This window comes from Colossoma macropomum, unplaced genomic scaffold (genome assembly GCF_904425465.1).
Source record: "Colossoma macropomum unplaced genomic scaffold, Colossoma_macropomum, whole genome shotgun sequence".
Taxonomy (NCBI): domain Eukaryota; kingdom Metazoa; phylum Chordata; class Actinopteri; order Characiformes; family Serrasalmidae; genus Colossoma; species Colossoma macropomum.
In genome coordinates, this window is record NW_023494803.1 from 18,699,688 (window position 1) to 18,725,956 (window position 26,269).

General features: G+C 37.5%; 1 protein-coding gene across 1 annotated transcript in view; it reads right to left on the reverse strand.

Annotated features, from left to right (window-relative positions):
- Positions 1-26,269, reverse strand: part of plcb2 (phospholipase C, beta 2) — a 45,064-nt gene that overhangs the window by 14,075 nt on the left and 4,720 nt on the right. Inside the window, exons 4-27 of the mRNA XM_036593737.1 lie at positions 24,031-24,171; positions 21,469-21,548; positions 20,472-20,525; positions 20,297-20,372; positions 19,078-19,178; positions 18,797-18,954; positions 17,096-17,242; positions 16,577-16,734; positions 15,586-15,668; positions 15,393-15,477; positions 14,131-14,326; positions 13,742-13,818; positions 13,433-13,529; positions 11,538-11,622; positions 11,081-11,205; positions 9,827-9,978; positions 9,285-9,449; positions 8,992-9,091; positions 8,350-8,454; positions 8,188-8,243; positions 7,800-7,872; positions 7,164-7,703; positions 5,080-5,263; positions 3,537-3,678 (exon numbers count right to left, since the gene is read on the reverse strand). Coding sequence (XP_036449630.1) covers positions 3,537-3,678; positions 5,080-5,263; positions 7,164-7,703; positions 7,800-7,872; positions 8,188-8,243; positions 8,350-8,454; positions 8,992-9,091; positions 9,285-9,449; positions 9,827-9,978; positions 11,081-11,205; positions 11,538-11,622; positions 13,433-13,529; positions 13,742-13,818; positions 14,131-14,326; positions 15,393-15,477; positions 15,586-15,668; positions 16,577-16,734; positions 17,096-17,242; positions 18,797-18,954; positions 19,078-19,178; positions 20,297-20,372; positions 20,472-20,525; positions 21,469-21,548; positions 24,031-24,171 — 3,180 coding nt within the window. The remainder of the gene's footprint in view (positions 1-3,536; positions 3,679-5,079; positions 5,264-7,163; positions 7,704-7,799; positions 7,873-8,187; positions 8,244-8,349; positions 8,455-8,991; positions 9,092-9,284; positions 9,450-9,826; positions 9,979-11,080; positions 11,206-11,537; positions 11,623-13,432; positions 13,530-13,741; positions 13,819-14,130; positions 14,327-15,392; positions 15,478-15,585; positions 15,669-16,576; positions 16,735-17,095; positions 17,243-18,796; positions 18,955-19,077; positions 19,179-20,296; positions 20,373-20,471; positions 20,526-21,468; positions 21,549-24,030; positions 24,172-26,269) is intronic.

Here is a 26,269-nt window from a genome sequence, read left to right on the forward strand (position 1 = left end):
AGAAGTTGCCTGAAAGGTTTAATGAGTGCTTCTAGACTTACTGCGGATGGTTGTTCGGTTGCCACGTGTGAGACAGAAACTGCTCTGTAGTTCTGTTACATAATGTGAAAAGATCTGATTTTTTTCTTGGAACAGGTCATGGGCATTTATTCTGAAGCTGCTCCCTCAAATGGATGGCAATCACATGGATGACAGCTATTTCAAAACTTTTCTTGATAATGAATTGAAGCGCACAGGTCCCCACAGTGACAGATGCTGGCGAAGACTAGTTTTGGTGTGAGCCCTGAGCTTGAGCATAAAACAGCATCTTCACAAACTGTCAATCGACAGGAGGATGAAGAGCCACAGATGGGTTTGACAACAATGTGATAATAACGATATTGGTGTCCATAGCAAATTTAGCACAAAAAGTCTGAGAAGGTAGAAGTTTTCACTCCCATACAGATGGGACTACAAATTTACATTTACATACCCAATTCCAAAAAAGTTGGTACTGTATGTAAAATGCAAATAAAAAAAAACAAAACAGAAAGCAGAATTAAGGTTTAATTTAAGCTTTTATCTTATCAATTTCATTGTTTTTAGATGCAAAGCACTTCATAGACCTGTTATCTATCTATCTATCTATCTATCTATCTATCTATCTATCTATCTATCTATCTATCTATCTCACTCACTCACTCACTCATGTTTAGCATGTCCACAAGGGGGAGCTACTGGCACTCTAGTAACTAGAGTGAAAACAAGTCTGTGTTAGCTGAAATGGCTGAGTCTTTTGAGCAATGTGAACAAGCGAGAAGTGTCTGCTTTCTAGGACTTTTGGGGTACTACATGCCTGTGTGTATGTACTATGTGTCCTTGTTTGTATATATGCTGATTCTGAAACTGATACCTCAACACATTCCAAGAAACTATGTTAAACCACCTTTTCTTTTAACAGACATTATTAAACATTTGTGGGCTAATGACACCAATTCTTCCAATTTTGATATGGCATCATATTTGGAAAGAGCATATATTTATGCTTATTTAGGACAAATCAGACACTCTAACACTGTGTCCTAACAGCAAGCAAACGTTCAAATATGGTATCACATTACATTGCAAAGCCTTCATGTCTAGCCAAAGCGTAATCATGGACCTAGCAGAAAATAGCTTGAGACTTCAAGAAAAAGTTTTACTGTGCTTTGCATCAATGACACTTTTTGTCCTTGTTTATAAATATATGATAATTCTGAAACTGATACCTGCAACATGTTCCAAAAAAGTTGGGACAGGTGCACGTTTTCAACTTTGTTACATCACCTTTCCTTAAAACTAATAAAACTAATAAAAATAAAAAACTAATAAAGGTTTGGGAACTGAAGTCACCAATTCTTCCAATTTTGATATGGTGCCATATCAAATGTGAACAAATCGTGGACATATCAGAAAACAGCTTGAGACTTCAACTAAAATGCTAAAACTAAAGTTGCATGAAAGTTTCATGGTGCTTTCCTTTTAACAGAAATTAATAAATGTTTGGGGACATCAGTTCTTTCAATTTTGATATGGCATCATATTTGGAAAGAGCATATATTTACAAAACAATTAAATTTAAAAAAACAATTAAATTTCATAAGGTAAAACATCAAATATTGTGTTTTTGTACTGTTTTCAGTTAAACACAGGTCAATCAAAATTCACTAATCATTGTTTTGTTTTAATTGGCGTTTCACAAGCTGTCACAACAGACCAAACATAGCCAGACATAGTGAGTATTAGGATACAAAAAAATAAAATAATAAAACAGCGCAGAAAAAGAACAAAAAAAGCTCAAAGGGCTTGTACTACTTTTCCAGTTGAATTAACTTACATTTAGATACATTTTGTGCTGAAACAGAAAGAAAGAAATCTGAATTGGTAAAGGAAAAAGAACACAAGAGGGTGATACAAAGAAGGGTGGTTGGGCTGGGGTTAATTAGAATAAGGTTCAATGACAGATTGTTGAGACAGTGAGGGGACTTTTTAGCTAGATGGATGTAGAATATCACCTACCTTGTTTGAAAGTTAATTTACATTTATATGTGGAAATATTATAATTATTATAATTATTTTAACAGGAAGTAAATGAGTTTTTACTGTCACTTTACTGCTTGTTCATTAGTTCATTGGTCAGATTGGGCAAGTTGAGAGCAGGAGAAGCTGTAAGAAAGTGCAGGGCAGTGGTAGGATCGAGAATATGCTCTATAAATTTAATTCTTTTGAATATAAAAAACTATAAGCATAACATTAATTCACAGTGCCACTCGTGTTGTGACATTTTTATTTGATATCTGAGTGCAATAGGTCTAAGCAAATGTCAATCACCAGAATTACCAGAATTATCACCAGTCTGATACAGCATTAACACAGCATGGTAAGAAAGACATGGAGGCCACACATCTGGACCAGGCTTTTAGTTTTGGAATCAGGAGCAGAGTAAAAGCATATTTAAAAGAGCTCATTGTGACAGAAATTCAGGTTATTAAGACTGTCCTTGTTTGTATGTTTTAATAAAAATGTAATAACCTATATTAACTTTCAGTGTTTAAAACAAGAAAATTCACAGCTCTAGCTCTACTATTGTAGGGCCACAGCTTCTACACAGTTTAGCGTTTTCCTTGTTCTACCATACCTTATTTAATTCATGAAGGGTTTGGTAATTAGCTGATAAGTAGAATTGCATTCCTGCTTGGTTTTACTAATGGGGTCTCCAAAGACATTATCCCAAATTAATGAGTTCAGGTGTTGTGTAGTTGGAAGGAGTACCTTTAGATCAGGAGTCTGGAAAATTGGTGCTGTTTTTCCTGCTCAGACACACCTGAATCAGCCATCTACTAATTATCAACTACACTGTTGCATCACTGTTGTTCTCCAGGTTCAGCATTGGAGAACCCTGCTGTAGATATCGCTGGCCTTGTGGGATTTCGTACCCATAAATTACACACGGCTAGAGTTGGTGGTGAGGGGATTGTGCCGATGTGATGATTAGTGCCCTCTCAAAAGGGTTGCTGATGCAGATAAATGCAGATGGCTAAGTACACAGCTGCTTCGCAGCATTAGGGAGTCAAATTGGATGTTAGATGTTCAGTGAAACTTTCAGATTAATTTTCTCTTCAACTAACTTCAATGCAGTTAAAAAAAGGCCAACATCACTGGAAACTAGAACGGACCAATTAGCAGGTGCGAAATGCTAATGTTAACTGACTCCAACTAGCATTCATTCATTCGTTATTCTGAAAATGAGCATTTTTGGATGAAGCATTTTTTCAAATAGTTTCGTATAACTGATGCTACACTTAATCATCCTAATCCTTAACTACTTACATGGCCATTGGCCCAAAGTTTTATTTATTTATTTATTTCTATAACCTAAGAATAGCTCAAACAGTTTGCATTGAAGTCTCTGTAGTTACTGAATAATAAGCCATGCTATGTAATAAGTCTGGTATTTTAACGAGTTAATGAGACTAATCTAATCTTGTGTGACACAAAGATTCAGATTTTACTGTTACCTCAGTCGAATGCTGCTCTTTCTTCTTCCTCAGCTGATCATATTGCTCCACCCACATTGCTCGAAGCTCCACCTGCAGACTCTGTTTCAGCTCATTGATTCGCTCCGCATTGGGCCCAGTATATGCCCCCTCAGCTCCTGCCCTACACAGCAACAGAAATAGTCAATGTTACTAGAACAGAATGACTTAGAGTGGGTTTCTGACCAAATTGCTTGAGAAAACTGATCTATAGTCAGTGATCCCATGCATTGTAATAACACTGACTTATTGCTTTTTATAACGCCAAACAAGAGAATAAATGAATGCTTGTGCCTTTCATTTAAACATGCCTAGTCAGAACTATCAGGTTTATCAGATGATAGACGAGAAATATGTACTCACTGGCAATTTAGAATCCCATGCCTTGTTACTTCACTTTGTTGGTGTCATTTGTTAGACATCCTGTAGCCCAGGGAACCTAAAATTTGGTCTGGAGTTCAATCAGGTGTGTTTGAGCATAGAAATCAGTAAACTGTATTGGGAGCCGGCACTCCAGGACTAGATTTGAGGAACCCTGCTCTAGCCCTTTACCAATAGTCAGTTTCTGACCACAGAACTGCTCTTGGCTAAATATTTTTGGTGGTGTACCATTCTCAACTCATTATAATTGAGCATAATTGGCCTCACTCTCTCTGGGTGGGTAGCATGGCCCTCCCTCTCCCCAGTCATTCAGCACAGCATTTGCTAACATGATTGTCAGTTAAAAAGAAGTGGTGAAGTTAGTGCTCCCCTCCAAATGACATTGCATAGCAGCAGTTTGAAGGATGCAGTGGCTGCCTTCACTCTCCCAGGGTGGTAGCATAGCATGATAGGGGGAGGCCTAGCTAGCAGTTGGGAACTGGCCACAGCGAAATTTGGCAAAGCCTTTTCAAGACGTAATAAACATAAAATTAGTTTAAAGTAAGTAACTTTAAACTAAGTATATTAAAATGCACACGAAGTGCAAATAGTTGTGTGTACAGCACATGAATAGATTTTCTTTCTTTTTGTCATTGTCTCTTGCAGAATAAATGTCACTAATAGTGTTTTCAAATAGACTAGCATAAATTATTCCAGTTTAAGTCAGTATATGTCACGGGACAGGATGGTGGTGGGCCTGAGCACAGAGCTCTTGGGCCTTTATTCACTAGTTTATTTATTACTGTCTTTGTAACCACCTGGGCTAAAGCTGAGCTGCAGTTTGTGCAAGCTTTTATGCAGCGTTCCCCAGGTGCAACCAGTCAGCACTGATTTGCGCTAGGGCTTCTGGGCACCTAGCAGCTCCCCATAGCATGATGCCCAGGCCCCCTACTGGATTACCATAACTGTTAAGTCATTCTAATTATGCTACTTTTTAACCAAGGATTTGGTTTCTGACCACCTTCAGTGACGTACATCACACAGAAAACAGATGAGTTCACAAAGGCATGGATTTCTAAAGAAATCTATACGTGCCCTAGACCACATATTCACCGACGGAAATCTGCTCAGCAAAAACAAAAGCAGCAGTAAGTTTCTTGTTTACTCTTTCTTCTTGATGGACGTCTTTTTCTTGAGGGATTTGAAGAGGTCACTGTATTTCTGAATCAGCTCCTCAGCCTTCTTCTGGAACTTCTTCTCCAGCTCTTTCATCTCCCTCTCCTGCCTCTTGGTGACCTTGGTGTAGCTCTTGTGCCGCAGCAGTTCCTCACAGGTGACAGTGGCCGGTTCTGTGTGTGGGGGGTGTTTGTGTGTGACAGAGAAAAAGCATGAGTCAGAAAGTGTAATGTGTAAAGTGTAATGTGTTCATTGTAAAAATGGAACAAGGCAGAGGTTGATTTTAAGAGCTTGTGAGATAAAGAATTATGTGTTTATTTATATGAAATGCTATTTTGCTGTGCTTCATTTTAATCAAAGGTTATCTGACTTGATTAAATGTAGTTCAACTACTCATTACCACTTGAAGTACATTCTTAGCTTGAACTGACACAATATTTTTGTCTGCTCTGTGCTGCCTTTGTGCACAGGTACACCAGTAAACTAACCTTGTCAGATTTGTGGCTGTACAATATAAATAAAATACCATATTACGATATCCTGCACATTATGATTGCAATATACTTTGTAAAATATATAGAAAATACATATTTTAATCTATGTAACATGTATTTTAGACCTGGCAAATTCAATGCATTAATAATCCATTAATAACTCATTACTAATATGTTAATAACATGTTAATTTGATTTTGATTAACTTTTTATGCCATTAATGCAGTTTATTAATTTGACCCTTCAAATCAGTATCTGTAGAAGTGTAGGCTGAAGCCCAGCTGCTTGTGTGCTTTTATATTGCTTTTAAAGCGATACCTCCAGTAGACCATGCTGGACATTGCTCACGGAGGACTTGTGGATAAATCAATGAGCAGCAAACTAATAAAAGCAAATAGTGAAGTGGAAAGCAACAGTTCCCCTCAAGAGTCTCCACTGTAGCAAGAATCTACAATCTGTGGCATGGCCACAAGGACAAACCAAGGGCAAGTACCATAGATAATTTTTTCCTAACCCTGGTACTGGAGGCCCAGGACTATTTTTCAGTGCACACCTACTTTAACTCAGTAAGGGGTTGTTAATGAATTGATCGTTAGGTCAGTTGTGTTGGGAGGAGTGAAATCACTAAAATTGTACTGTGCATTGTAGTGGGCCTTCAGGATCAGGCTTTTTAGGCACTTTCCAATTTGCTCTTGCTTTTGTTAGTTTGCTGCTTGTTGATTTATCCACAAGAACACTGTCCAGTGTAGTGTGCTGAAGGTATCACTTTGAAAGCCACTTAAAAGCATCAATGAAGCCCAGACCATTATAGCAAATGTAAAGCAAGCCTTGAATTTTATATTACATGTAAAGCAAATAAGCCCTGAATATTATATCAAATGTGCTTTTAATACTGGCAATTGCTTTTGCCAAAAAGTAGTGTGGTAAAAAAAAATCTAAGAATGATCAGACCTACAAACCTGCTATACCTGTTGCATAAATATGATATAAATACTTATTGGTTGAAACTTTCAGCCACTGTGGCTCTCACTGCATGTCAGTAATGAAAAATGGAAACTACTTTTTCCTTATAGATATCATGTGATTTTAATGTTAAGGCTGAACCCTAAGCTCCTACGGTGAAAATAACTAAATAATCCAAAGTAACACAATCATTCTTATTAAGCTTATTTTGTCCCCAAATATAGCTATGACAAACTGTCCTGATATGTAAATGAACAAAAATCTTTCTTTAAGGTCATATTTGAGCAAATACTATAATTGTGATTAATGTGATTCAACAAAACACCCACAGAAACACTCTTCTGGAACATTTGAGGTTTAGTTATGAAGGTCACAGCAAATCTCTGATTAGTTAAAGGGATAGTTTGCATATTGAAGCCCATAACATCACTGCGCCCTATGTGATGTGACTGGCAGCCCTAGTTGGAATGTATGTGATGTATTGTGTAGCCCTAGTAGGAATATCTCTTATTCTGCTGGTTTATATCTCACACAGCTAAACCAGTGCTGTGAGATCATTTTTCCATTTCAGGATAGGAATAGCAGGAATAGGAATGGTAACAGTAGGATGCCATACCCGCAGCACCCGAAGCTGTGGTGGTGTCTGAACTTTCAGCAGGAACAGTAACCTCTTCAGCTTCTACAGCTGATCCAGAGTCAGATACAGAGTTAGACTCCGCTCCAGCATCCTGCTGCTCGCTGGGGTTTGGTTCAGAGTCTGGAACTTGTTCAGAAGTTTGTTCAGTGTCTGGAGCTGGGTCTGCTTGTGCTTCTTGCTCTACTTCCACAACTTGCTCTACTTCACCATTAGGATCAGGAGTAGACTCAGCAGCTGCTTCTACCTCAGAGGTTTCAGAGATTTCACCAGGCTCATTAGCGGCTAGAGGTTCCTCAGGGTTAGGTTGGGTCTCAGGAGGCTCTGCTTCTTGATTAGATGGTGCTGGCTGGTTCTGATTCTCTGGGTCGGTGGGCTCTGGGTCGGTGGGCTCCGGGTCGGTGGGTTCTGGGGCGAGTGAGTTGGAGTCTGTGTCAGTGCTGCCTGAGTTTGGGGCAGAAGTTCCGTTTTGATCTGGAGGATTAGCATCGCCCTCTACTGGACTATCAGTAGCATCAGGTTCTGTAAGTGTATTGTTACAGAAAGACCATAAACACAGCATTTACATACATGATGTTCAGCTCTGATTAATAGAAATTATTAATGGATGCAACTTACCTGTGGTAGGAGCAGGTGCAGGGACAGGTGCTACTGCATGAGGCAGCTCATATGGGCTTACATAAGTAGCACTCTGAAAACATACAACTGATTATCACCATTCAGATAAATGTAAGCCAGACACAAACACAGGGGTATAAAAGTATAAATGGAAATGGCTTATGTCTGTTTTCACTGGTAATGATAGGCATAAGCTGCTTCCTAATAGATTTACTGTCTCTGTGTAGGTGCTGTATCATTAGTTAAAACAACATACTATTAAAATAGTTTTTAGAAACAATAAATTAAAATCTTTTTAACTCCTGTGGCTGAATTCTATTGTATGGGTTCTCAAAGGCAGAAAGTATGCCAGTATTCTGTGTAACTTTGTGCTGTATTTAAAACTCGCCTCCTGTTTTGCCGGCTTTGTGGACTTCACTGGATTAAAGAGAGCATCTGTGAAATCTGAGAAGCCAAACATGGGCATAAGATTACAACACTGACTAATAAAGCTTGTAAAAACCCAAAATAATTCTTTTAGAAAGATTTCAGTGTGTGTGGTTGAGAGTACCAGCGAAAGCAGCAGGGATGTAGTCCTTCACCTCAATGTAGACAAATAAAGCAGGTAGAGTCAGAGGTATGTTACTTTCACTACGCAGACAAATGTGCTGGAATCCTGCAGATCACAAACATACACACACACACACACACACACACATTCATCTGTATATCAAATATGCCTATAATACATGTACAAGACTTTTTAGACTTTACAAACAGCAGCAACAGATGAGCTACTGTCTCTGGTTTTACATCTACAAGGTGGACCAACAAGGTCGGTGTGTCTAATAGAGTGGACAGTGAGTGGACAGTGTTTAAAATCTCCAGCTGCATTGCTGTGTTGAGCTGTTTATCAAATAAATAAACATCATTATAATAGTTACACATTTCCATGATGTTCCTAGGGTCACACCAGCTGACTTGGTCAAATGAGCCAGCCTATTCATGACTCAAAAATGGCAATTTTTCAAGATTTATGAAAGGTCTTTTGGCCTTGACACTGCACTATCAAGGTCTTTTTTATGAAGAAACATGCTGCCTGCTTATTCTCAAATAAGCACACTCTGTGTGTGTGTGTGTAATTGACGCACATCTATCATACACACTATAACCACACTGTTTTTTTCAGAGCTCTAAACAGTGTTGGACCTACCTGACTGAATGGCATCTATAGGAATGATTCTGTGACCAATGAATTTCCCTCCTTCCTCATAGGCTGCTATCCTGAGAGAAGCCATGTCTGGGCACAGAATCTGTTCACAAACCATTAGAACTGAAACACATACTCCAACTCAAACATGCGCAACTCAATCAGATTTTAAAATGCACAATACTGATTTAATGCACATTTTAAAAATAATAATAATAATGTATTGATTTTTGCACAGAAAAGCTTTTTGTGCTGACAGCAGCTTAACAGCCATGTATTTTAGATGGATCACATACCTTCTCAAACACGAATGGCTCCTCGTTCCACACTGGGTTGATGGCGTTGGGCATTGGGGACCACTTTGTGCGGTTTTTGCGTTTGGGGTCTCCAGGCAAGCCAATGATCTCCACCTCCACTGCTGTCTTCACACTCTTATCAGACAGGAACTGGCCTGAGTAGACCTGGATGGACACGGATAGGTGGGAAAGAGTGAAAATGTACAAGAAGTTTTGTGTGGAAGTTAGCAAGCATCATAGGGCAGACAGACAGGCATACACATTCACACCTAGGGCCAATTTGGCATCTCCAATTAGCCTGATTGTATGTTTTTGGACTGTGGGAGGAAACCGGAGCACCCGGAGGAAACCCACGCAGACACAGGGGAGAAAATGCAAACTCCACACAGAAAGGACCCTGGTCGCCTGGCCAGGGAATTGAACCTAAGCCCTTCTTGCTGTGAAGTGACAGCACTACCCACTGCGTCAAACAATAATGTACAATAGTAATATATTAAGTTTAATAGCTGGACATGAGTGGATTAAAGGGTTAACCGACTTGCCTTAATTGTGAGCGTGTTGGCCACAATGGTGTCAATCCTGTCAGTGAAGGGGTCAAACTTCTTGTCGCTTCTCCGCAGCAGGTCATGTTTGAGGAGATACCCTGTTCTCCCGTTAAACTCAAACAGTGCCATGTTCAGCTGCATGGGGAAATCTGTACATTAAACACAAATGAAGTTTAGCAGATTGCTCTGTGTTTATTTACTGCTTCCTGTTGACAGTAGCAAAGAATTTGATTTTGATATCTGCTGCAAGAGAATGACCTCTTGTAGATCGTAACGGCAGTATGAACAGAGACATGAACTTCGAGGCAAACAGTGTCCAACTGAAGTACATACTAAATTCAGATTCACATTTATCTATTTACCGATACTTTTAATCCTTGCCTTGGAGTATACAATACGACTAAGCTTTTAATGGTCTTAACAGCGAATCATTAAGCAAAAGAATAAAGCAAGTCAGTATGGGATAGCTTTTCCTTTTGATTTCTTTAAATGTAAAGTCTTGTGGGTAAACTTGCAGATTGCCTTTAACAAAAAGAAGAGTCAGTATTTTTCCACTCAGCACTGATGACTCTGAACAGTTGAAAAACATTGCTGAGCTAGTTTAAATTTAATGTGAGACCAAATATTCTCTATAGGGTTTATATCTGGACCCTGACCAGCCCAACACCATCAGTTAAAACCATTACATTTTGGCCTTTGGGAGCTTGCATTGTACAATGACTTAGATTGTTCCATAGGAAATACTAAAAGGTTCTCAGAATGCACAACTGCAATGAAGTTAGGTACAAAAAATACTTCAGTTGCCTGTAAATGAATATAAATTATATGACATTTATAGCAGATTACATGTTTGGTTGATTTTCTAAAGTGAAAATAAGTGAACACATCCTCTACAGCAAGCACACTTGTAGATCAATGTGATGTGTTAACATGATCAAATTGCATCGATTGTTGATTATCTGTATGTTATCTGGATGTGTAAACTTTTTTCACTTAAATCAACAAAACATGTAATTTGACCAGGGGCGCTCAAAATTTTGCATGTGACTGCACATAAGGCATACAAAATGATTTCCAGGATGCAGATCTAGCTTTAAGTCTGTCTTAATCATAACATGTGAATATAATAATACCTCCATGGGTTGTTCTTGGATATGCTTTAGAGTAATTTACTGTTAATACATGGTAAAACACATACAGTAAATCACACAGCCAGATAAGTACTCCAACACCAAGTAAAATGGCTCTTACCCATGGTCTGGTAGTTTAGTGCCACCATCTGGCAGCCTACATTCCAGAAGGGCTGAGGATTGTAATTGGAGGAGTCCATACGTGTTCCTTTAGGGTAGATACGGCTCATCTGTCTCTTGTTATATCTGAATTATGGAGTAAAGGAAGGCACTAACATGCTAGCTGAAGATAAATGGCAAAAATACAGCAAACCTCATCTCAGCATCGCTGGTTTGAGGGCCCACATTCATGTGACCAGTTAACATCCAAATGATCTTTATGAAGACCAGATGTAGCCAGGATTATGGGAAAACAAACAAGGAAGGTTTTATTTGACAAAGTGAAGGAGCAAAAAGATTTTTTCTCACTTCCTGAACTTAGCTGTAGGTAGAACCACATTTGGCTAAACTAAAATAGAAATCAGTAGAAATACTCCAAAAATATAAACTTGTTGGTAAACAATGTACTGAAAGGATACTCCACAAACTCCACAGCACTCTTGCTGATCAGACTCTCGCCTTTTGTTTCCACAAAAGAGGAGATCACGTAGCTCTTGTTCTTTTCTACGCTTGGAAGAGGTTTGAAAAATCAGTTATTAGTTCAGAAATTTGTCATCAGAGCTCCTAAAGGAAGCCTAAAACACAGCAGAAGCGGCGTAAGCTGAAATAAATCACCATTAATAGTGGCATTCATAGATAAACAATGAGCTGACAATCTAGCAAAGTTGAATGCACTTATCCACAGGTTCAAATGTTGTTTGATGTGCACTGAACATATGCCAAGATATAAAAAAATTGCATTATGTTGAGGTAACAAAGTCTGAATAGGCTGACTTTACTAGTTGGAAATAAGTGGCATACAGTGCTGTACAAAAATCTCAGGCACATAAGCAAATTGTTTAATATGATCTCAGCAGTAAGTGTGTTTTTGCTTGTAAAAACATCATACATCATTAGAGTAGAGTAGGAGTGTCATGATACATGTGTTAATGTTCTTTGTTTTTTCTTTTTTGAGACTGTGTGTTTGGTACAGTTAGATTTCATGCTATAAAATGTGCAGTAGTGCAAATGGGTTCTATAGTTCTGTTTAACATAATCCATGATATTCCTAAAAGTAATAGTCATCAACAAAAAAAAAAACTTCTCTGAACAGCTTTTGGAACTGGAAAAACTGTAATTCTGTGAAACACACTGTGATACAAACTCCACACAGATATTTATAGCTTTCGAAGGCTATTCGGCTGTAGAGAGTCCTAGATTCCACAGTTTGCTGGGAGTGACTGAGCCAGATTAGTCTCTCATGCTCATTTCAGATAGAACAGCCACACTTTATATACATTAACTGTGTTATTGTGTTAGAGTAAAAGATCTGACTGTAAACAGACATAAATGAACTTGCAAAGCTCAGGTTGTTTAATTGTGAAATGACAGCACACACATTCTTTGTTTACTTTTATTATTATGAGCCATAACAATAACAAAACAATAATAAAAACACATATGTGCAACATGCAATCTACATCTTGCAATTTGTATTATTTTTATTTATTTTATATCTTCTACGAAAATGACTTGTGCCAGTTATCCCTTTACCAAGCATGGTTGTCTTTTTGAGGGAAAAAAAAACATGGTTCCAGGTTCAGGAAGAGGCTGAGACCCTGCTGAACTCCACATCGCCACTTTAACTGTATCTTTGCACTCACTGCACTGTTACTGTACTTTATATCCTAGCATTATTGCACAATTCATATTTGTAAAGGCTATTGCTGCACTATTCATATTTGCAGTTACTGCACATGTTTTCCTCTGCATACTTTTTACATTTGCTGCTCTCACAGTACATACTACCTCACATTCTCTCCACTCACTCTGTTTATATATATCTTATATTTGTACTTGCAACATCTATTTTTTTTAGTACTCCATCCTTAATTGCACATATTGTAACTGTCAGTTGTCGGTTACTTTCTTGCACTTTCTATGTAAATAATATTGTATTTTGCACTTCCTGTTATATGCCAACTGCATGTCATTGGCTCTGTACCTGTACTCTGCACAATGACAATAAAGTTGAATCTAATCTAATCTAATCTAATCCAATCTGATCTAATCTAATCTAATATAATATAATACTGGTCTGGAGAGTTTTGGAATTGTTTAACTGTACATAATTATTTAACTGTACATAATGACATACATATTATCATTACTTATTACATTAATATTATTTATATTTGTAATATTAGTGTTTTATGTAGTATAAAATGCTTACTGTCCAGATAAATGTTTTTATTCCAATTTTCTTAGGTGCCTAAACGTTTTGCACAGTACTGCATATATGTAAAGTATATAAAAAATCCACACTGGGACTCACTCTTAGCATTCTCAAAGGAGATGAACTTGTTTGGCTGTATGTAGTTGACCAGCGCAGACATCTCCTCATAGGCTGTTACTTCTTGCCCAGCAGTACCCTGATGAAGAGAGGAAAGCAGCAACACAAAAGAAAGTCAAATTCTGTTTGATTCATGCCTAAATGTCAGGTAAAATGTTGATTATAACAACTATTAGTGGAAAGCTAGGAGGCCTCTACAACCCAAATACTCATACAGGAAAATGCACATCAGGGTATAATTAATGGAAGTCAGCAAATGATCAGTGAGGAAAAGGTGTCACATTACAGTACCTCATCTGAGTTCTTCATCTTCTCCTCATCTTGCTCGTCTTGCTCCTCTTGCTCTTCCTGCTCCTCAGTTGCCTCACCTTTCAAGAAATGTATCACATAAATTTGAAGAACTGTCAAGAGAAGGGGCCTGATGGATCTGAGCCGGCAAAGAACACAACCATTTTAAGTTTTAATGCCAGAATATGACCTAAAGAGCCGATATGGAATATGTCTTAACAAAATCAACTTTAGACTACATTGCTGTTTAATGGCTTAGCTGATCCTAGTTTCACTCAAGCCTCTAGAAAATGAAACCAGTGATAGAAAACAAAGTACAGCTTTATCACAGATGCACTTGTTTTGACGTTTGTGTGGGCTGAGACCATGTGCTCGGGGTGCTGAATTCTCACCTTGGCTCTCCTGGTTGGTCTGGGCAGTTTGGTTGGGATCAGCTGAGCTGCAGGGTCCTTGCTGCTGATCCTGACTGGTGGCTTTCTTCACATTGGCTTGGCCTGTTTTAGCCTGAGGTGCGCTGTTCTTCTTGTTCTTGATCAGGATTTTTCCCATCAGTTCTGCTGGACTGGGGATCTGTTGGCCTGATTTCAACTGAAAGACATACCCAATGCAACCCATTAGACAAGCTTTCTCAGTCCGCAAATCCCAATCAAAAGGTATGTTTTATGTAGTACCAATTTAAATCCAATTTTACCTTAATTGGGGTAAAACGTGTCTACAATTGTGTACATAGTCAACCTCATAAAAAATATCTAATTTCTACTTCCACTCAGTGGCCACTTTGTGAGGTCATCTACCTTATAGGTCCATTATATCATTGTTGTGGCGTGTCAAAACCTCATAAGCTCCATTATGGCAACTTTACAGAAGAAAGAAAAAAATATATAACTTTGAATGGAAGCTAAAGGAACAAGACCTTTTTCAAGTAATTTTGGCATATTTCTATTGGTCTAATCATCAGATGAATTTTAATACAACGTAAAGTGTATTTTATTTTAAAGTATACAGTTATTTTCAAATTCCATAAAAATGTAAAAAAAAAGACATAAATGATGATACAAGCTTTTGTTCCAACTTCGACAATGTAGATGCATAATCGCAGACTGAGTGTAACCCATCTCAAGTACAACCAGCCAGTTCATCCCAGTTCTACCCAGTTCATCACCTGACCACAAAACCAATAGTGACCAGATTTTATTGAGGTACTATTGAGATGAGATACTGTTATTGAGATCCTGTCAATTATTTAATAGAGGATGGCTAATGTACATCATGCATAGCAACCGATGAGCCTGTCTTTAATTGTAGACCAGCAAGGTGGACCTTCAAAGTAGAGTTTCCAATAAAGTGGCCAGTAAATGTATACAGTCGAATGCAAAAGTTGTATGTATGTTTTGTTGATTTTCTAAGAGAAAATAACTACACATCCTCTCTAGAGAAAACAAGTCTGGACATTTTAATTCAAAATTATTGTTTTTTGCCATTAAGGACATTATTTTCCCTTAGAAAATCAATAAAATATGTAATTTGACCAGCTGTGTTCAACTTTTAAATACATCTGTATAACATACAAAACAAAAGATCTTAAGCATTATATATAAAAATCTGTGACTGATATCTTAACTGCATCACAGTGCTAACAGTGGATTTCACATACTGGATACTTCTCCAGGGGTTCAGTGAGTAGAGCATCTCCAAATATTGTCTTACAGTAGTTAGCCATCTTCTCTTGCTGCTTCACTCTAAGTAGACAAGACACAGATCTCAGTCAATATATTACACAAACACAGGAGAAACACCATGATGTAAAATAGTAGTAAGAGATGTGGTGTATAGCAAAAGTGTCTTACGAATCCACATGGTTCTCGAAGGAGAGGATGACCGGATATTTGGAAGTTTTGAATGCGCTCTCTGCTATAGCTTCAATCACATCCTACCACAGAAGAAGGACACACAGTGTCACTGATGTGAAGCACCAAAACCATTTTAGTGTTAATAGCGCCCTCTTGTGGAGACTCTTCAGCCTGCTAAACATGAGGGAGTGAGTGTGTAGATTACAAGTTTTTGAGGTGCTTCTCATCTAAAAGGCATTAGATGTAACAAAGCAACAAATGGCTACATGTTTGTGTCAATACTATATGACAAATATATTTGTTTGCTAGACTGAGCTCCGTTCTTAATGAGATCTGCAGCAAACATATATAAGATTATTTTCAGACATGGAGGGAAGAGCATAAAACAGTACTTGAGTAAAAGCAATGTTACTTTAACAATGCAATGACTCATATATCTACCTAAAAAAAGACTAAAATAAAAGTACAAAGAAGTCAGGTCAATAATCTACTTAACTTTCCTATAGAACTAAAGTGGAACTTCTTAGTACATTGAGTATCAGTATGTGCAGAACCCAAAGTTTTGAGCTTATCTTTTCTTTTGGGATACACTTGGTTTCAAGTTTTAAAAAGCAAAATGTATGAGCAACAAATATACTTGCCTACAAAATACCTGTTAATCGAAGAGATTTGAAAAAAAAAAACATCAAAATGTTATTTATGTATATGCAGCTGAGCCAATGTAACAAATTACTTCCCACCTCTGGCCATCATGTATATTCATCTATACATTTTCCATTATTTCCATTGTTCCCTTGATCTCCCATAAACCACTGAAACTGCCTGATGCTTATTCAAATGACTCATAGCACACCTGCTTTTCCCGCTCTTAATGTATGTCTTATACTGACAGGTATTCAGACTGACACCTCTTAGCTTGTGATTGTCATGCCTCCTCCACCATTTATCCCACAATTACAGCTGCCACTCTGATTGGAGGAAATCTGACCTTGAACAGGATCTCCGTTGTCATGGTGAAGCCGTGGGTGATGATTGGCTCCTCCTCCGGAGGTTTGCCCTTCCAGCAATCCAGCTCCAGACAGCGGCAGCCAGCAAGCAGACACTGCCTGTACATCTCCGGAGAGGAGACGCCAGAGAACTGACCAGCTTTGCATGCACACAAACACACACAAACAAACACACACTGATCAGTGACTTAGCAGGGAAAGCTTCATATTGTATTAGAGTACAATAGACCAGAGTAAAAATAGAAGCATGGTTTGCATTATGAGCCTACAGTTGAAGTTCATTGTTTACTATACAATGCTGGAGCCTAAAATAACTGACAAATGACTGTATTGTCTATGGTTAACAATAAAATGAGACAACAATTGTCTATTTAATGGGTGCCACAATTTTAATCACATTCCAGTCAAAAAAGTAATAATTTTACCTGTAGGAAAAAAATACAAAAGAAAATGCATTATAGAGCCTTTAGTGCACACATCAAATGCTGGAGTTGTGTTACCAGTGAGATAGGTGTTGTGTGAAGATTTAACATAGTAGTGAGGGATGGGCTGGTTCATGTCATGACACTGGGCCAGTTTGTCTAACACCACAGGTGACATCTCAGACCCCATTAAGAAGTAGAGGAGACCCTCGGGGGATATCTGACCTGCAAGAATGTAGAATAATGTCCTGATCAGACTTTTACAGCAAATACGCAGTGTTCACATGCAAAATAAACCATTTTCCTGCAATCTGATTTAAATACAGTTTATGGGAATAAAAAGAAGGAAACATCCAGATTTCAGTGCTGTTTCTACCAGTGCTTGAAGTAAAAAACTCACATTTTTGTTATAGTATGATCCCTTTGTTGCCAGACTATCCATATCAGAGACAGGCAGAGTTCTTCTGATTGATTAGGCTAGTTTGAGCATCATGCGAGTAATAACATGCACCCTGAGTAATGACGTTTAATATGAACTCCAGTCTTCTGCTGGGAAGATTGAGTCAACTGTGCTTGTGGTTAAAGCAGCAAATCAGTAGACACATTCTCAGTGTGTATGTTATTCACACCAATTCAATTTCAATTCATACTTGTTGGTAGCTTACACCACTTTCAGTGTTAAAAAATTGAAGACTGTAAAGTGTATGATGTTAATGTGCTCTGCACATAAAATGGTTGAGAAATAAACATAGTCATTCATGGTTTGACATGAAGTGTTCCATTTTAGAGACACAATGTGACTTATTCTGAGTTACCAGACATCTGAAGAGTTTGAAGCCTCTAAAAGCTACATTACAGACAGCTATTGCAAGAAACAATTGCTAACAAGTTGCTTGATGCCTGAGATGATGTTTAATGATAGTTTTCAGATAGAGTTTTGGCTCAAAATGTATTTTTCAAAATCTATTTAAGGTGGAGAAATGCAGAGTGTGGTAAGGCAAAACAGTCCCCAAAGAAAACTTATTTTATCATATTTTCCACCATTTCAACATTATCAATATTACATGTAAAAACTTAGAAGACATGTAGATACTCTGCTGGTTTTGGATAGTAAATAAAATGGCTGTATTTTTGTTGTAGACACTTGAGTATTATCACCATTACTGTAAAGGGATTAGAGTTGGTAAGTTTCTTGAATGGAGTGTTTCACATCAAACCACTCTGAATGACTTTGGTTACATCTTAGAGACTGAATTATGCAAAAATGTTGGAAAATGGAGTTCTCTTTAATAATGCAATGATTTAATAATGCAATGATCAATCAGTTCTGAAAGGGCAAAACATTCTTTTAGAAGAAGTCAAATGCACATATGCTAGACTCTATAAAGACTTCAGTTTTTGGCTTTATTACAACACTACAGAATGGACTAAGTAACTAAAACACAAAACATGTTATATTTAGCATATCAAAATGTAAAATGCATTGGAATGTAATGTTTATGGTGTGATAAAAGAAAGATGTGTCTGAAATGAATTTTGTGTAAGGAAATGAAAGTTACTTAAAAAACTGCAAGGAATGCTTGGAAGCTCTGCTCCCATCTCCTCACAAGAGTGTGATGCTCCCGTAAAACACTGGGCTCTTGAGTTTTATTAACACACTAGGTGTAAAAACAACTGCAGATTAAACACTTCTCAGCCTACTGAATAGGCCTACTGCCCTAATGGCTACCACTGTTCTAATGTCCTTGAGTGAGGCATGCTGCTCAGTTGTCCACCCACCTCGGTTAGCGTTGGAAGACAGCTCATACTTGTCTATCAGAGCCTTCACCTGTTCAGGCCTAAGTGGAGGGTAAAGCTCTTCATTCAGTCGCGAGTCCCGCTGTTTCTCATGCAGAAACTTGGTGAAGTTCTCCTTCGTCATGTAGGGTTTAGCAGAGCTGAGGATAACATCAAACATCATGGTCATAACAAGATATCATGGATATTATGTTTCCATGGCATCATGCAACATAACATGCAGTAACATAAAGGAGGAATATGAGTACCGGATAGAGACTCACTAGGAGGTGAAGATTTCATAGATCTCTGGCCTTGGACACAGGTTTGCTAGGAAAGTCTTGAATGCAGCTTCAGTGAACACATCAGGCTTTATGTGGTCAAACTAAGAAAATGCAAACATTCAATTAATATACAGTATAACAGTATAATGAACAGCCTGTGCGTGTGATTTTATGATGGCTCTGTGGTGATCTTAGGCAAGACCATAGACTGTGGCCGTGATGTGAAGTGGCGTAAAACTCCCTTACTTCTTGGTAAAATCACTGTAATGTGTAGTCTCAAGAGACATATTGCTTTACAACTTTGTGTATGTGTAATATAACATGATACAATTTTCAATAAATAATTTAAGTTAAAACGAATAATAATTACAATAAACAATTTTTCCAGGAGTAGGTTATCGTTACCAACCAGCTGTGGACTGCTGAAGAAGAGAAGAACTTTCAGTGGCCATCACTGTATACTGCAGTCATTTTATTAACTTTTACATTTTTTGTGATTATAATAATAAAAAATATCATAATATTAATAATATTAATAATATTAATATTAATGCAGAACACACCTTATAAATTATTTTTGTTTGCTAACTTGCCACAGCAATGGTAATGCTAATTTCTATTAGCGCCTCAATTTCCAGGGTTGTGTTAGCATCAAGCTAACAGTGCCACATTGTTTCCCCACTCCGTGGTAAATACTAACATTACTTATGACAAATCTACCAAAAACACAGACATCTGAAGCTTGCAAGACATCCAAGTAACACATTTTTTACCTTTTATTTTGCAGTTTTACAGTGAATCATCCAGTGGGCCTAAAACTGAATATTAATGGAGGAGCAGTTTACCCTGTTAGCTATCTTTTAGTCTGTTCAGCCTGCTATATTTAGCCAAGTTGTTTTAAAAAAAGTTTTCAGCCCTTCATTTTAAACAAAACCAGGTTTTTACTTCATCTTTCATTCTAAGGTGTCCATGCAAACAGCAGAACAGGTGCATATATGGGGTATTTTACAATGGCTTCGAACATGGTTCACCCAATCAAATTTTATGACTGGAATGAGTACTACCTATAATTGTACACCGACATAGTGACCTATACAGTAGGTGGACCTGGTACAGGGTAACAATGATTATAATAAAGTGGTTGGAGTGTGTTCCTTTGGCTGTATCAGTGTGGGCAGTGAGTATGTTTTTACATTAACTATAGCATTAGCTCTCTCACCTTTCCTTTGGGGAGGTGCGCAGCTGCCAGCGCACTGTCCACTCTTTTCTTGTCTGCTGGAAACATCTTATAGATACTGCGGAACAATAATAAGATTATAAGATATACAACATAAAACTCAATGCAACATGCATTCCAACACACCAAAAATCATAATGTTTTTCCTCTTTCTTACTGTTTCACAGGGATCTTGCCATCTTTGTTGGTGTGCAGCGAGAGGCGAACATACCTGAACCACATGGAAATGTAGATAAGATGAAACACATTAACTAATATACCATCCACAAAGTATGCAGCTTGGATGGTTTTGCGTATGTGAATTGTTAATTAATAGAGATCAATATTTTTTTGTAATTTTTAACTACTAAAATATTTAAGTACTAAAATATTTATGTCCTGAAAGTACTTAACCCTTTTTTACAGTAGTCATAAAAAGCAATATCTGCCTGTTTTGGAGGTCTCTCAGAACCATAAATATTTGGTTTCTAAATATTGTTGATAAAATACATTTCAATGGAAAGGTACAGGATTACAAAACTGGAAGAAAACTAGATTTTTGTCTTCATAGGTGAGAGAAAGTCAATATTAATATTTATAAAAGGGTTTTTGTTGTGTTTAAATGTTTTTTAATTGTGGCAGTTTAATTTTTGATATGAAGAAAGCTGCAGTTGTGTAGTCTGTTTTATCTCGGCATGGCCGTCTTCATGTAGAGTTGTGAATGTTTTCACAGCAAGGGGTTCTCATCCCACTCTTCTCATTCCTCATTGCTCACTAGCAGCTCAACACAGAGAGCCAAAAGTGTCCTAATTAATCTGATAAGAGAGTTACAGGAAGAAATATTTCATTTGATTTTATTAAAATATGTTGATTTGCTTTCCACTGATGGAATGGCCACTAGGAGAAATATTTAGAACCAGAAAGAGGTTAAAATACTTTGTAAGCGCTTGTAAGTACACCTGAGCTCTTATGATAAGTATAGTAGCTAAACATTGAATGAAACAGTGAATGAAATATATGTGCTATAGCATTAAATACTGAAACTGTACACAAGCCACATCCCTCATTTTAAAAACACAGTTGGAATGACTGGTCAAATGAACACATGTGACAGGATCACATGCTTCTTCTTCAAAATTATGGTGAAACAAAATCATGACGTCTTGTTTTCTTACAGTTTATCTAGGAAGACTTGTCTGCAGACATTGGCCCTCTGAGGGTTGTAAGCAATGGCCAGGATGTCATCAGCCCAGTTCTAGACAGAAAAACAGCACAGATTAGTTTCTGAGGCCTTAGCCTTCTGTATGTCTGCTATTTATTCATGGTAGGACCACAGATAAAGTGCATCTCTTTGGCCACCCTAACAGTTACTTGATTAGAGAAATGCACAATGATCATGTTGATCAACTGGGATATCAGTCTAAAACTCAGGGCCTGAAGCTCCAGCAGAAAAGTTCTTACTAAGTAGAAAAACATGGACATTTTTTAAAAAGGTATGTGGGATTGTTTTTTACCAATATGACATCACTACCCTTTCTCTCTGTTCACTCTTTCAGCCACCAGAGGGCATAAGGTATGGTTTTGCTTTAAAGAGCCCATATTCTGCAGTTTTCTGTTTTTCCTTCCCTGAAGTACAAAATAAAAAAATACTTACAATTATTGTGCCGTTTTATGTACCAAAACAGTCAGAACTCATTTTCACCTGACCAGTTTCTAACCTATCATTATCCCAAGAACAGGCTGATTTAGTTTGTATACAGTCAAATGCAAACGTTTGAACACCCTCGGTCAAATTACATGTTTAGTTGATTTTCAGAGGGTTTTTTATATAAAAAAAATATTCTTTTCAAAAAAGCATTAGGAGTAGTCTGACCCCAGGCTAACCAGTGCCACCAGCCTCCATTTACTGTTAGCACTGAAAGCATTGTGGGTTCCTTCAAAGCCATGTGGCAACACTGATCTGCACCAGTGAGCCGGATATTGGAGTCATAAACTCATAAACTGCATTTGCCTAGCCTCAGCAACCACGGCTGCTTTGTATAGAGCATTACAGCTAATGAATTAGTGGCTGTCCTTGGGCCTGGTGCATGACTGTCAAGCAGTGATGAATATGAATTTAAGAGCCACGTATGGCTTTGATAGGAGCTAATTAAACTGCCATGATTTATAAAGGTCTGAACAGTGTTGTGTTCAGAGTTGAAGGGTTTATGTTTCAGAAAAAAAATGCAAAGATAAGATATGGAGGTTTGATATCATCAATCGTCAATCATTGCGTTTACATGCACTTAATAATCGGATTTCTGCAGTTATCTGATTATTCAAATGGTCATGTAAACAGCATACTCAGATTTTTTAGACCAGAGTAAGGGCAAGAAATCTGACTAAGAAATAGAAAGAAGAGAGTTGAATTTTAGCTCAGTAATCAGATTTCTCAGTACGTGTATACTCTTACTCGGATTTCTTTCAGATTTCACAGTCTGCACGTGTGAAAACACTACCTTAAACAGCAAGCAGCATAAAACAGCACCCATGAGACGGCAACAAAACACTTGTGGAGAAAAGCTGAAACCAATTACATAATGTAATGAAGGATTTAATCTTCATCTTCTAGACAATGTATGTTCATATTCACAGGTAAAATGGCTCGATGTGTTAAAACCCACGGTATTAAGTTTGAGTTTTGTGTTATGTTTACGTCACATCTTCTTCTGTGAGTTTATTGGCTAGCTGCAAAGCAGAAATCCAATTATTGCCTGACTCATGTAGACACAGAATTTCCCATTATCCGATTACCCAAGTGCATGTAAACGTGTTGATCGAATTACTGACAAACTCTGATTAATAAGTGAATGTAAACACACTCATGGTTCATATGAACCATCAGAGTCAAGTTCACTTGACTGCAAAAATGTGTGTTTCAGTAGTGACAATTAATGTTACACACTGATTTTCAGAATTTGAGACACATTTACTTTAAAACAATGACCTCTAACTGTTTACCATGAGGCCATGAGGTACAGGGATGCAGCCTCACTTCCTGCTCTAAAATGCAGGGGTGTGGCTAAAATAAAGCTCCACATATAGACTGAAAGTCTTTGTTTCGGTAGTGACATTAAAATGTGGAACACCATTTTCTGAATAAAGCTTTTTTTATTTAAAAATTAAACTCATGATAAATCTAAATCTTTCAACTTCACTTTAAAAGAAATCCAAAAGACCTTCAAAAAAACATTTTAAACAATATAAATATTATTTTCGCAAATTGAAATTTAGGGGTTGGGGTTTGGGACAACCATCTCCCAGTAGACAGTACCCAGTAAATTATGATTTTGTATATATTCAGGTTATTAATATCTCTATTAATGGCTTTGGTTTAAATAGATTATAACATAATTGTAAATATGTAAGGTCTGAATACTTATTTGTTTTTGTAGTTTGAAGTAATTTGGTAGAATGGTCCATATATATGTGTGAGTATATAGTATATTACTATTAATTATTGAAACCAAACAATATTTCTCACAATTTGTAATTAGAAGATGATTTTCTGATCTCTTTCACAAACACACATACTCACACACATACACACCCCTCACCTTTCCCATGGCACCTCATAGAGACATAGTAGGAGGCCAAAGGTCAAGTCTAAAATGTCACTGAACTAGCTCAGTTAGTAAAGAGGTATTCAGATTAGGTCTAACTGCTTATCACTGTGAGAGGCAGTAAAGCAGTCTTACCTGGACTACTTTGTCTTTGGCTGCAAAGAAGTTGTGGTAGGTGAGATTGACCATGTCAGGGCCAGACACTATGGTCAGGGCTTTGGCCAAGTGATTGCTGTCAGGGAAGTCCATGTTGAACACATTACGAACTTTGGGTTGCTGTTAACAGGGTAAAGGCATCACAGACACATGAGTAAACCATGAATGTGAAATGAAAGCCTTCTGACTTTCATATGAAAGACATGACTGTGTATATGATTACGTGAATGAGTAGACATATTAATTCGAATGTGTTTGCTTGTCATTAAACGACACAGTGAATCAAGATCCGTTTTCCATCAGAGAGTCAATATTCAATTCAGTTTAAATGTTCATTTACGTATTCACATTCAGAGCATGTAATCATTTAAAGTGGCCCATGTCAGGCCTTGAGGTTCAAATTCAAAGACCTAACATCTTTTAACTGTAATGATCTGTAAGGACTAACGTTCTGTCTAAGACATTAGGGGCCAGAATAATTAAATGCCCCAATCATGTCCACTGTGTTTATGACAAATATGGAACATTTCCATTTACAGAGTTTGACAAGATCAGATAAGTAAAAATATCAACAGCACAATGTTGTGGTAACCATATTTTTATGTAATTAATATTTGCCAATAAGGACATCCATTACACAGTATGTTCGCATCATTAACTCATAATTAGAGGACTTTATAAGATGTGATTTTATTCGATAAGATTATTACATTAGCAAATGTGACTATTAGGAGTATAATTACTGCAAACACTGCTGTCTATCTTTCCATCTGGCTCCTGAAATCACTATCACACAATCATGGCTTCAAGTGTTTAAACTCTAAACGCCCTCGCCTCTGCTTTCCATACGAAGGACATCTGTGAGTACAAACCAAGCCCAGCAAGCAAATCTGGCTTAATGCAAATTTTAAACAACACAAGACAGCGCCAGCTGCTTGCAAGTCTGTATGTATGTATGTGTGTGTGTGGGAGGGATGTTGTGAGGGGTGTGTTCCACCAAAGGAAACACATATATTTGAAACTAAGGCAGCGCATACAACTCTTTGTCATCACTGGAAACATCCAGTTTCAGGGCTGTACAGACAATATTGTCACTTGTGCTAAGAGCCATTAATCCTGTGAAAACTGTCAAATATTTTCATTTTCAAGTATTAACTTGAATATTTGAACATTCTGTAACAATAACGCAAAATCTGCTTCATAATAATAATTCAATAGAAAATAATTTTTCATTTTTATTGTTGGCTTCGTTTTTTCATTTTTGCACTACTCGATAAACTGTGTTTATTTATTTTGCTTTTTAATTGCACTCAGTTGAAGTACTACAAGGTAATGAAAAAAACTGTTAAATAATTGTTTCTTAGCAAGTTGCTGATCCTACCTAATCTGGCAACCCTGATCTGGCACTGTTTGAACGGCAGTGAGTGGTGCAGAGAGTGGAAACAATGTCTTTTTAACCATCATCTTTACAACGAAAATAGCTGTTTGCTCAACTCTTGTCAGTGGACCTGGGAGTGGTGAAGTTTTTTAGGCTGCTCAAATCCACTTTACTGGAGAAATATGCTAAACCCAGTCTGATCATTTTCCTACAGCTCTGGGGCAGCTAATTAGCCAGTACACTTTCATTTATTCTTGCCTGTTAGCTTACTAGCTAGCAATCCAGAGAATCTGGAGCTGTCAAGCAACTTAAGGTAAAAGATACTGCTACCTTGGAACGTGGTGACTTTATGTGCAGAAGTAGGCAGTTTATGTAACATTTTCCTTTAACTTGGGTGCCATTAGATTTGGCTTTGGAAATAGGCATCCTATACTATGATAGGGTATGAGGTTTAGCTTGGACACCGTCTCCAGACACATCTTTTGAATATCTGGAGCTTCAACTTCACAGTACATTCAAAGTAACTAAATTAGCTTACTGCCAAAAAAAATAAAATAAAATCTGAAAGCTTGACCAATGGTGCAACAGTTGCTAAGCAGTGATTGGAAAAGAAAATGAAGTGGACATTTTGGAACAACACAGAGTTTTTCCACTGTGCTGCTAGTAAAGCTCCCATCATGAGTCAAAACAGTTGTTTAGCTTTTGTTATAGTTGCTCTCGGAGGCCTCTAGTGGCTCGGGGCCCTGGACACATGCCCATAAAAACAAACATGAGATGATCCCATCATGGGATGATTCTGGGTTCCTAAAGGAGGTAAATGTGTCAGTTATCTGTTTACGA